This window comes from Podarcis liolepis, assembly GCF_965112155.1.
Source record: "Podarcis liolepis genome assembly, chromosome: 11".
Classification (NCBI taxonomy): domain Eukaryota; kingdom Metazoa; phylum Chordata; class Lepidosauria; order Squamata; family Lacertidae; genus Podarcis; species Podarcis liolepis.
The window spans coordinates 39,001,603-39,015,022 of NC_139565.1; the positions used below are offsets into that span (position 1 = coordinate 39,001,603).

The window sequence follows — 13,420 nt, forward strand, 5'->3', positions numbered from 1 at the left end:
CAAGTACTCTGCTGAGACTCCTGAATTCTTTATAAAAACAACTTTCCATTTGTCTCTCTTACAATCTCACTTGCTCACAATTAGATCATTCATCTTATTAATAGACCATAATTGAAGGAGGGAAAGTCTAGAACAGTAAAGGTAACTCTTACATATGGATTTGTAACAACACTATAGAAATAAAAAAGCACCTACACAATTTGCACAACTCATCTAGTTACTAAAGTGTTCTGCAAATACAAAAGGAATGACACATCTCTTACCTGTTTATCCAGAAATTCTCTAGCATCCTTCTCAATGTGACCCTCATAAAGATTAGTGGTCATACTCATGAGGCCAACCTTAGATAGTCCAAAATCTGTTAACTTTATATGCCCCATGGAAGTTACCAGTAAACTGCAAATGAGAATGATAGCAGATTACTATTACTTTCTACTTCACTGCTGTAACAGCATAATGTTTTCGCTGTAACACATAAATTTAAACTCACATTACAGTCACAGTATATCATGAAATTTGTTGGAATAAAGCCAGCAAATGGATATGACAACTGGCAAGGGATACAGTGTTATGTGGGGTCTTAGACTCTCTTTCCGGAGTACTGCTAGTGAGAATGTCACGGTCCCATAATAGCACAGCCAATTAGTAGGTATAAAGAATAATTCAATGGAAGTAGCAGTGTGATTGATCTCTCCAATGGGTATAATTTCAAAATCTCATTTCCTTTTCAGACAACACATCAAGATCAGGATGGCCTTGTGGCACCAACCTTAGGGCCAGAAGTGCAACTCCACTCATGCTGCCACACTGAGTGCCCTATGCATGAATAAATGTGCAAATAGAGCTGGTAATTAGGCTTTATTAAATCTTATAATAAAGTTATTGGCCTCGAATCATCATAGAAGAAATTGAAGATGTCTACAAAGAGGTGAATAAATATGTATATAAACTGGGGAAGAGAGAAAGCATTTATAAAGTTATGGTAACTATAACAAAAATTAATAGGATTTGTATTTTTCCTTCATTTAGTAGTAGGAAGCAAAAAGAAATCCAAAACTATGGAAACAAAATAAAAATGTTTCTCCATAGATGGTGGCCATCATACTAGAAGAATGTGACAAAACACATTTGTGCAGGTTTTTAGACAGCTCTAAAAAAGCTAACTTTGAAAATTCTGCAGTGTGTCTTCATTCAGCTCTTGTTTAAAATAATCCACACCTGAGAAAAGCTTTAACCCTCTTAACTGGACCATTATTGTCCAAAGGTGAGTCTGCAAACATTTGCATGATCTGACACATGTAGAAACTGCAATACTTAACAAGTGTCAAATGGTGGATAAAGCATATAAACCACTGTTGCCCTCAGCTACGGACTATGACTGGAATATCTCCTTGAAACGCACTGCTGCAGTGAATTAAAAATAAAAAAGGAACTAGTCAACAAATTCACTATAATTGCAGTTCTTTTAAAAAGAAACAAAGCAGTTAAATGATTATATTCTGAATTTATCTATCAATAAAATTTTATTACATGGACACAAGCCCATTAAAATAAAATTAAAACCCTGGAAGTCATTCAATATGTAATATGAAATGAGTAGTACACATATAAACCACGGAAAAGGAAAACCATGCAAACTACACTACACTTCATTTCACTTTGCCCAGAGGCTTCATATATCATTAGTGTTTCAAGCAACTGTTAGTTACATGCTATATACTTACTTATCTGGTTTCAAATCCCTGTGTACTATTCCATAGTTGTGGAGATACTCCAATGCCAGAACAGTCTCTGCAAAATACATTCTGGCCATGTCTACGGGCAGAGGTCCCATATTTTTCATTAAAGTAGCACAATCTCCACCTGAAATATAACGTGTATTATTAAACTTATTCCACGCTGAAGAGATGTTTCAGGATTCGGTTTGACACACAATTATAATTAAGAACAGTGTATCCATAAGACTATTCTATTACAGTCAACATGTGAGCAGACATGTTGACTATAATAGAAACTATTATAGTAATAGGACTTTTTTGCCGCTTTACATCACAAAAAGAAACTATATTTTTTTAATTGTGTTACATACATTCAAATAAGTTAAAGAAACTAATGCTGAACATTTTAGGTATGTGTATCTCTTTTTAATATTTGCCCTTTCTGAAGATAGTTACAAGTCAATCAGACCACATAGCTTTCCAGGTAATCAGGTACAACATGGTCCAATTCCTTCACCAAACCCATAAGCCTCCCCACTCAACTACCTAAGCTGGTGATTGCTGGTTTTCTTCTACAGCTTAAAAAAAAAGGAAAGGAGGGAAAGAACACAGAACCATCGTCATAGTAAGCCAAGTGTCTCATCACCCCTAACTACCCCTAACCATTTTGCACACTCCCCCAATGACCTCTCTAGTTTGCCACAAGGAAAATCTGGGAGTAATTTCAGCTCAGTCCTTATAATGCTCCCTGCCTTTTAAGAAGGTGAACATTATGAATTAGTGGGATTTATCTTCTATCACTCTTGTGATCCCTAATTTCTAGTGTGCATTGTGGACACTGAAGAATGGGAATTTGAAAGGTAAAAATATTCTCATCTTCCAGTATTACACTGCGCATGCCACTGGATGTAGAACAATACAGTACCTTCTACATATTCCATGACCATGCATAAATGGCGTCTAGCTTCAAAGGAACAGTACATGCTGACTACAAATGGATTTTCTGCAAATGTCAGGATATCACGCTCAACAAAAGCCTGCTGAATCTGGTTTCGAAGAATGAGATTCTGTTTGTTAATCTTCTTCATCGCAAACCTCTGTCTGGTTTCTTTATACCGCACCAAATAAACAGCACTGAAAAGAAAAGAGAGAGAAAGAATCAGGATGAGATTGTTTTTAAATCTACTACTTTTAATGTACACTATGCTAGAATTCCAGAATTCAATTTCTGACCTAAGTTGCCACTTCATGTTTTTGTCAGTACTCACTAAAAGGCTTTATGATGGGGGGAACTATTATGGCGCAATATAATAATTAAACCTGAGACTGCTTACTCTGCGGGTGTGCATCATATTTATGACTCCACCTTTGACTCTTAAGGATGAAATCTTGAACACAAAGGAGGGAGGATGAGAGCTTCATGATGAGACAGCTTTTCTTTCCAAATTGTGAAAGTGGTACACCCACTATCCTAGACATTACCAATGAATAAAATTTATCACTACTAAGGCAGCTGTGCTGTGGCTGAGTCAATCTAGAGTTCGCTGACATCATAGCTGCTACATAGAAGCCTTCCAACCTCTGATCAAACTCCACTCAAGTTCCAGAGCCCTATATATTTCTGAATATGGGCTGAATTATGTCTATTTTTATTTGTATCCCCACAATCTTTTAAAAATAACATCAGCATTATCTTTTTCACGTAGTCAAAGTTCTGTCCCTTATTACCACTACAGGAACATTTCTTAAGATACACTTTCTCTTAATTTCTCTCACTCTGACAGCACCATTCCCATTTCAGTGCTGGAGCAGACAAAAGAGATTGCACCACACTGAAATCAGGACGACATAGCACCTTAGGCAAAATATGAATCATGTTACATCCTTTGTACTTCCTTTAATGAAGCCATGTGACTCAGCCCAATAACGTTTTGAAACTGGCTTCTGCTTCTCGCAAACCCCTCAGAATGTGTGTGTGTGTGTGTGTGTGTGTGTGTGTGTGTGTGTCCGTCCACACACTCAATCAATAAAGTTCATTTCCTTGCTGCTGGCCACAGAAATTATGGCATAAACATATTTAATCCTTCCCTAGAGTTTAGGTTCTTTATCCCATTTGTTTCTCTTTGAATATGAATGATTTGCCCTGTTCAGCCTTGAACTCTTCTCTTTGATTTTAATGTGGTAAGCTTTTGTTTATCATATGTACAGGAAAGTGGCCCTCATAATTTGCATTAAGTTTGTCGACAGGCAAGAGCAATCCACCCTGATCCGCTTTGTCTGGGGGTGGGGTGGATGGGATAGAGATGTCCCTCCAGCAGCCCTGCTGGCATCACTCTGCTGGCAAGGAGCTTCCACTTCTGCCCTGCCAAACATGCAGGCAAACAGGATCCTCGCTAGCAATAGCCACCAGAACACCCTCAAATGGGACTGTCCAGGGGCAGGGCTGGGTCTATCTGTGACCTGCCAACCTGGCCCTACTGTAGTGATGTGGTGGCATCAGGTCTGATCTTGGCCCTTATACTGTGCCACTTCCAGGCTGTCAGAGCAATCTGCCTGCCAACCACCTACTGCCAACAACCATGTGTAGGAGGGCTACAAATGCTACAGTGGCCTGCTGCTCTGTAAAGTTTCCATAAACACGAAAGTTTAGGGATGGGGGGAGTTTGGACTCATCCCCAATACCCTGAAAACTAAACAGTTAATTAATCAACTGATTGTGCATAAGAATATAAGGCTTCATACATGCTACACTTTTAAAGTACATTTTCCTCCTCAAAGAATTCTGGGCAATGGAGTTAACATCTCATGGAGTTACAATTCCCAGCACCCTTGATAATCCACAGTGCCCAGAATTCTTCGAGGGAAAGGATGAGCTTTGAATTTGCTTTAAAAGTACAGGCAGCCCCCTGCTTATGCACATTCAATATGTGTGCAATCGTGTATGTGTACATCATGCCGAACCCAGAAGTGACCCAGAAATGCCATAAAGACATCACTGAAACGTCATTAAGAGGGCAGAACAGAGGCGGGGCGGGGGAGCAGGGCGGGGTGTTTGCAGGCTTTTTCAATGGGTTTCAATCATACTTTATTTCACAGACACACGTGGTGCCTCAGATTGTAACCCCCACATAAACAGGGAGCTGCCTGTATAGTGTATACACACGAGTCTAAAATGAGCCCTGCTGTATAAGACAAAAGGCCTTCCTTGTCCAAAATTCTGTTCCTATGGTGGCCAACTAGAGGTCTATGGGAACCACACAAGCAGGGCAACAGTGCAACAGCCCTCTCCTGCCCATGTACCCCAGCAACTGGTCTCAGGGGGAAGGTAGCTGCAACACTGGAGGCAATACACAATCATCATGATTCATAGCTACTTATAATTTTATACAATATTTAGTCTAAACCCGTTTTAAAGATGTTCAAGTTGTATAGAGTCTAAGCAATAACTGAAATTAGTTGTGTGAAAGAATGAATAGGCCATACACCATACACAGTATGGACCACTCTAACAAAATTTAAACATAAATGCTATATGGCATATAACCACATACTCAAGACCACAAGTACCATTAATATGGCATGAGAGAAACTGCACAGCAGATGACACTGTGGAACAAATGCATCCTGTTTAAAACCCGATCTGCTAGAACATTCAATAGCATTCAATTGAAATCTTCCTTGGCACATTGTCTATATGAAAACATAACAATGTGAATGTTATTACTTCTTTGCAGTCCTTAATATTTAATTATTGCACAGACCAGGTACAGTGGTACCTCGGGTTAAAAACTTACATCGTTCCAGAGGTCCGTTCTTAACCTGAAACTGTTCTTAACCTGAAGCACCAATTTACCTAATGGGGGCCTCCCGCTGCCGCAGCACGATTTCTGTTCTCATCCTGAAGCAAAGTTCTTAACCCAAGGTACTATTTCTGGGTTAGTGGAGTCTGTAACCTGAAGCATCTGTAAACTGAAGCGTATGTAACCCGAGGTACCACTGTACATTTGAAATCAAGTGATTCTCTTGTGAGGGTTCCACATTACAGTTGACATTACTGATTTTCCTAATCTAATTTGCTTTTTTCCAATTCTTCCTCACCTCATTTTCATTATTACATCTTCTATTTAATTCTATAGGCTGGATCCAAATGTACTTAAAAATAGACCCATTGGACTCAATGGGACGTATTATTATAGGTCTACTCTAAAGTATGCGTATGTCTGAATCCAGCCACATATTTGTTTATCCATACTGTTTTCGATAAAGTTTTGTTGTTGTTTTTAAAGTAGAATGCTATGAAAAACTCATGCATATAGGTCAAGATTCAGCCAATGGGCATGTACACACAGCAGAAAATCACACACATCCAGAGACTGACGTCTGGTTTCCTTTGTAGTCATTCCTAGTGCTAAATAGAGACAAGCAGTTTTGCAGTAGCAGTCCAAAGTACCTCAGGTTCACTCCTTTGTTCACAAATCTGTTCTTTGGAATCTAGTCAAACTACATTGGAACACTAATGGCCAAACATAAGGTAAGTATCTTTTAAATCTGTGCATCAGAAAGAAGAGCTGTTTATCAGCCAACTATGCGTGCACAACATCTTGATAAACATAAACAAAAACACAGTGATGCTTTCCTTCTTTCACTTGACCGATTTAACCTTAGGAAAACGTATTTTTACATATAAAAGCATTATTTTCCTGCTTTCAGTCAGTTTACAGGCCAAAAAACTTCATTAAGAGCACCATATTTAGGGCAGTTCATTTATTTATTTGCATTAAAGATTTCTGTGCTCCCTTTTTAATCAAATTGTCCTCCACTGGCATTTAAATAAATTAATAATGTTAATTCATTTATTAAAAAGCACATGCCTTACACCCAAATGGAGCTCCTGTTGAGTATATATTTTCCAAAATATGCCTCAGAAAACACAGGATGAAGGGTAGTGGCCAGCTGGAGGCCCTGGGGAAGGGGAGGCAATTTTCTCAGATTCCTACTTCTGCCTGCCATCCCCTATTCCTCCCCAAAATCTATGCCACTACCCTCTGGAACATGGGTAGATAAACTAAGGCCTGGGGGCCAGATCCGGCCCAATCGCCTTTTAAATCCGTCCCAGTGTGTTTTCACATGAGTAGAATGTGCCCTTTTATTTAAAATGCATCTCTGGGTTATTTGTGGGGCATAGGAATTCATTCATTATTTTTCCCCAAAATATAGTCAGGCCTCCCACAAGGTCTGAGGGACAGTGGACTGGCCCCCTGCTGAAAAAGTTTGTTGACCCCTGCTCTGGAACAATGTAAAGGTGGGGGCTGCAGGGGAAAGGGGCAAAAAATAATCCCCGCCTCTTTGTCTAGATCTAACCCATTATGGATGGCTCATTAGGATGAGAATAGGGCAGAAGTGTCCCTACACTGGCAAAGACAAGATCTGAAATATTTTCCCCACAGTGCTAATAGTAATCTCTACAAATTAGATAGTTTATTTAGAAATGCTTTCTATTCTACTAGAAAAAATGAGAATAAGCACTCTTCCTTTAATCCCCAAAGCGAAAGAGCATCACCCCTCTCAAACTTAAAGCAACACAACTAACAATAGGTTTTGTTAATTATTTTGTGTATGTATCAGCCACATATGTTTATTTCCCTGCTGCTCACTAGCAAAGTCTTGAGAAGACCTAATTGTAGTGACAGCAACTGTATTTATGTAACCTTCAACAAAACTAGAAATAGCTATTGAACTGTTTCACCAAAGCATACCGATGAGGGATTAAGCAAGTGCAACAATTGTGAATGAAACTTCTGTTCTGAGGTTAAAATAATTGGGAAGGGGGGGAGAGAACACATTGCATTTGCAACAATAAACAATTTATGTGCAACAAACACAAGATTTGGCTTACGGAGGAAAGTCTAAGACAAGACAGCTTGTGAAGATATTAATGACTTGGCCTGCATCCTACATGTTTACTGATTCACAGCTTGTTTAACTTCTTGTATATTCTCAACCATTCATTCCCAATAGCCTAGTGTATCTCATGTGATATAAAGTATTTTAATTCACATGAATTTATTCCCCCATACAAATGAATCTATTCCTCCAATTCTCAGCCAGCTTTTAAAAAACATATTTACTGAAACTTAGGCAAAAGGTTCACATATTTATTTGATCAAACTTAATAAATCTGATAAATTTATGCCAAATTATGCCAAAATCAAGAATTACTATTTTGAAACACATCATGTAAGCTCTCTAATGAAGGCACCTAATTCCATAACAGATCCAAACAAATAAAGAATGGCGGTTCGAATCCCCATGACAGGGTGAGCTCCCGTTGCTCGGTCCCTGCTCCTGCCAACCTAACAGTTCGAAAGCACGTCAAAGTGCAAGTAGATAAATAGGTACCGCTCCAGTGGAAAGGTAAATGGTGTTTCCGTGTGCTGCTCTGGTTTCGCCAGAAGCGGCTTAGTCATGCTGGCCACATGACCCGGAAAAACTGTCTGCGGACAAACGCTGGCTCCCTCGGCCAGTAAAGCAAGATGAGCGCTGCAACCCCAGAGTCGTCCACAACTGGACCTAATGGTCAGGGGTCCCTTTACTTTTTTATATACATACATATTTGGTTCACTCAAAATGCTTCCATTTGGAAGAAACAGCATGTTATACTATCATAATAAAAACATTAATGAACTACATCAGAAAAATATACCCGGTGACATTTCTGAAAATAAATCAATGAACCATAAGCTAGACCTCACTTATTTATGGGACTGCAGAAAATTAATGGCCTGGAAAACACCAAAAGGAAAAATGTTGTCTGACAACATTAACTTTATTTTCAGTTTATACTAGTAATAAACAGCATTAAGTGCCTGTGAAACAGTTTATTGCTTTGCATCCACAAAAGAAATAGTATACTTATTGTTTAATGGTACTAAAATGCTTAACAGCTAAGTTATTAGTAAGTGCTACCTTTTTACTTGGAAATAGTGGTCCAATTTGACTGAACACAGGGGATCAGAATTCTAACCTTTTGAACTTAGCATTAATAACCCAAACAAATAAAGAAAACCAATGAATGTGTTTTGTTAACGCTAAACAATGAAAAAACAATGAAAAAGACAAATGATTTCAACATAGGCTTTATGCATGTGCTGCATATTATGCAAGGTAAAGAGACTCTATTTTAAGCAGAAGTTTTACCAAAGATAAAATAATAATAATAATAAATGGGAACCCCTTTCCCCATTTAAGAGCTATTCATTACCAGGAGAAGAATTATTTAATTACATTTTTCTATACAAACTTGTTTTTCAGCCAAGAAGTAAGCAGTTTCATTTTGAATAGTATACAAACTTGCATGCAAAGCTATGAGTCTTATTTATTATAAGAGTACTCACCCATATGCTCCATTACTAATCAGCTTAATTGTCTCAAAATCACTTTCACGAGGCTTCCTTTTAAGTTTAAGGGATGCACTGGAACTCTTTAAAAGAAATTAAAAAAGAAATAAATCCAGTTACACTAGGCATAAAAAGTTGCAATATACAGTGGTATACGAAGTATATACCACAGTATATACCACTGTATACGAAGTGGGTCTATTTAGAACCAGTGTTAGAAACTGAGATGTGAAAGCTAGGAGCTAAATGGCACCTTAAACCTAGGTTATGGACACAACAACAGAAGGTCTAGGTGCTGAGTCCTAGAAGTGCTCTCTTACTGGACAAATTGCTTGATTAATGAATAGAATGGCAGTGCAGATAACCATTCTCTTCTATTTTGCAAAATGCACAAATTACTTATTTTTATTTTTTATATTACTATAAAGCAAAAATAATATTGTCAAAAAAGAGTGGTCTTTGATTACAACTAAACACATGAATAAGAGAATAAAGAAAGTAACCCTCCAAACTAATTTCTCATATAATTGCTACATTTATATTGATTACTAAAGACAAATAGGATGTAGGCTGCACATTATAAGATAATGAAATGAAACAATACAGCCAACTGTTTATTTTGAACTCATTATAAGAAAACATAGGCCAATGTAGCAAAAGACTTACACTAACTGATTCATCAGTTTCTGGAGTTGCTGCAGTTCCACTGTCATAGTTTGCTAGCTGGGCTATTTCTACAATATAAAAACAAAGTACACTATATTTTAAGAGTACAGTTTGAATATTTATTAAAATAATGGGCTAAAAGACAGAGGGTGCAATGTTTTAACTGATACAGGGAAATACAATTTACTTAAGGCATAACACTTTTGAAGTTCAACTACATCTTCATTTAAATTGGGGTAAGAACTAATAATACAAAGTCACGCTAATGAAAGTAATAGTTAAAAAAAGTATTTGTAGTGCCACCTCCCTGATAAAATTTTAAGGTGGTTGGAAAAGAGGAAATGGCAAAAATCTCCACCTTGCCCCATTTGTCCAGCACTAGTGTACCTCCACTGAGCGCATATCAGGATCCAATCCATAGTATATACATGTCAATATTGGGCTATTGGCCTGACCCAGCAGGCTCTTCTTCTGTTCTTAAAGAGCCCGGTGGATCAGGCCAACAGTCCATCTAGTTCAGCATCCTGTTCTCACAGTGACTAAACAGTTGCCTATGGGAAACCAACAAGCAGGATTTGAGCACAAGAGCACTCTCCCCTCCTCTGGTTTTCAGCTGCCTCCAACGGTGGAGGCTAAGTATAGCCATCCTCACATCAGCTTTAAAAAATAAAACACAAAGGAAACCATCCCATAAGAGCAAAAACCAATTCATAAACTAAACACACACACACACGGAAGAAATCATTAATACAATCCAAGTCAAGAATGCATGTAGGTGTTTCTTTTAAATCAAAGCCAACATGGCCACCTACAACAACAACAAAAAACTTTGTATTAGCTTTACTAGTAAGTTAGAAAATATGGGATTTTATCATGGAAGTGCTGAGAGTGAGTTTTCCCATCCGCTTTTTTTGGCTTGGCAAGACCTAAGCCATTAATGTACTTTGACAACCTTCTCAATCCAAAAATTATATTCATAAATAAGAAAATTAAAATGGTTCCGTTTTAAACATTACTTTTGCAAAATAACCATTATCTGAGAAACACACATTATTTGTAAACAGTAGGTAGTAATGGAATGAAACCACGAGTCAGCTTTTGAAGCAGGAAGTTAAGGAACCATTTTGTAATGCCTGAAGACATTTTTTAAAACTCATCTAAATACCATTAAACATCTGCTTTTTTATTCCATTGATTTAAACCATTTCTAAAGACTCATGATTCAAAAAGGTAAAGATGGTAATTTAAAAGCCATGGGGAAACATTTCTCCCCAGGGAACATTTCTGAAATACAACAACCAGGCTCCAATAAATGATGAATCTGTTGTGCTATTGCTTTCAGTACAGTATAGGTTATCTGGCATTATCTTGAAGTACTGCATGCATCATTTCACTTGAAGAAAAGATACTTTAGAAGCTATAACAAAAAGGAGGAAAAACATAAAGGCTGAAATCCTAAGCACAATTACTGGAAAACAAATTTCATTGTCGTATTAAGAGGCTCACTCGCTTACAACTGAAAATATATCCTTGTTATAAACTTGTTTTTATAAACTTAGTCAACTAGAGCTGACCTGATACTAACAATGAAGGTAAAAGGTAAAGGTAAAGGACCCCTGGATGGTTAAGTCCAGTCAAAGGCGACTATGGGGTGTGGCGCTCATCTTGCTTTCAGGAGCCAGCATTTGTCCACAGACAGCTTTCTGGATCATATGGCCAGCATGACTAAACCACTTCTGGTGCAACAGAGCACCGTGACGGAAACCAGAGCGCACAGAAACGCTGTTTATCTTCCCGCCACAGCGGTACCTATTTATCTATTTGCACTGGCATGCTTTCTAACTGCTAGGTTGTCAGAAGCAGGGACAGAGCAACGGGAGTCTCCCCTATAGTTTCATAGGGGAACTATACTTATTGAACTTTTATTTCAATGTGTCTGAATTTACATACCACTGAAATTATTAACAAGCTTCAAAATCTGCAGATGGGATCGCATGTTTCTTTAGATAAGTTTCAGAACTATGCAACAGAAAGCACCACTGCATGCTAACGTTGTTGTAACATGCATACCGTATTTTTCACCCCATAGGACACACTTTTCCCCCTCCAGAAATGAAGGGGAAATGTGTGTGCATCCTATGGGGAGAATGCAGGCTTCAGGATGCTATCCACAAGCCTTGGGAGCCCGCAGGACTTCCCGCTGGGCTCCCATAGCTTGCGGAGAGCTGCCTGCATCCCAAAGCCTGGGGCATGTGCCCCGGGCTTCGGGCAGATATCCGCAAGCCTGGGGAGACCGGCCGCGACTTCCCGCCAGGCTCCCTAGGCTTGCAGATAGCAGCCTGTTCTGGGGGCTGGGGAAGCTTTTTTTCTTTATTTTTTTTCCTTTATTTCCGCCCCCCAAAACTAGGTTCGCCCTATGGGCCGGAGCGCCCTATGGGGCGAAAAATACGGTAATTACAGTACAATCCTATTCAAAGTCCAATTTTGTTTATATGGTTTTAACATTAAAAAGGCAAGTGGGCTTAAATCACTGTTTGATTAGCCTGAAGAAATGAAACCTTGCAATAAATTAACTATGTGGCTAAATTATTTAATTAAGCAAACAGGTACTGCATGTTTTTGCGGGGAAGTCAAGCTGTCCTCAAGGGACATGGGTGGCGCTGTGGGTAAAACCTCAGTGCCTAGGACTTGCCGATCATATGGTCGGCGGTTCGAATCCCCACGGTGGGGTGAGCTCCCATCTTTCGGTCCCAGCTCCTGCCCACCTAGCAGTTCGAAAGCACCCCCAAGTGCAAGTAGATAAATAGGGACCGCTTTATAGCGGGAAGGTAAACGGCGTTTCTGTGTGCTGCGCTGGTGCTGGTGCTCCGGACAGCACTGGCTCCCGGCCTCTTAAGTGAGATGAGCACACAACCCTAGAGTCGGACACGACTGCCCGTACGGGCAGGGGTACCTTTACCTTTTCCTTTACAAGCTGTCCTCATCCTTCAAAAATACTAAAGAATACTAAAAAAGGTCAATAAGTGGTGTATTTCCATGTTCTATCCCCACGTGCCAACCAAAGGATTGTTTTAAACCAGGGCAATTTGCTATACTGATTTAAATAGGCAAGAAGACTAACCTAACTGTTTCCCATGGGAGGTTAATACATTTCCTAGACAGGAATGCATGCCATATTTAACGTTTTGGTATAAAACTAAGTAGTCAATAGCAACCTAGGACCATAATCCAAAAGCTTTGGCCATGTAGTCTATATGTCTTTTGTTCTGAAGAATTGTATCTGCTTAGAGACAGATTTCTGTGTGGCTTGTTCTATATAAATACAAGGATAGAGAGTGTGATCACTTACTTAAATATAAGGCTGAAATTCTATGCACACTTACTTTATACCTCTGGACTGCCCTGAATTTTTCTTTTAAATCAGATTAACATACAAAAACCCATCTCAAAAGCGTTACTTTTATCTATGCTGCTACCCCCTTTACTACTGAGATTTGCCCAATGACTTCTTTCTGGTTCTCTGAGTGAATCATATTAAAATTATCCAGACTATCCAAGAATGTTTTGATATGCTCTAATATAACTTATATTCACATCATCCTTCGTTTATCCTGCCCTATGACTTGACCTCACCTGCAG

The 13,420-nt window shown here is 38.8% G+C and overlaps 1 protein-coding gene across 23 annotated transcripts in view; it reads right to left on the reverse strand.

The window, feature by feature from the left end:
- Positions 1-13,420, reverse strand: part of MAST4 (microtubule associated serine/threonine kinase family member 4) — a gene marked incomplete at its 5' end in the record, with an annotated part of 205,950 nt that overhangs the window by 33,569 nt on the left and 158,961 nt on the right. For all 23 annotated transcript variants that reach the window (XM_083465133.1, XM_083465127.1, XM_083465134.1 and 20 more), the window contains 5 exons: positions 264-396; positions 1,725-1,863; positions 2,644-2,852; positions 9,113-9,198; positions 9,782-9,849. In XM_083465133.1, coding sequence (XP_083321259.1) covers positions 264-396; positions 1,725-1,863; positions 2,644-2,852; positions 9,113-9,198; positions 9,782-9,849 — 635 coding nt within the window. The remainder of the gene's footprint in view (positions 1-263; positions 397-1,724; positions 1,864-2,643; positions 2,853-9,112; positions 9,199-9,781; positions 9,850-13,420) is intronic.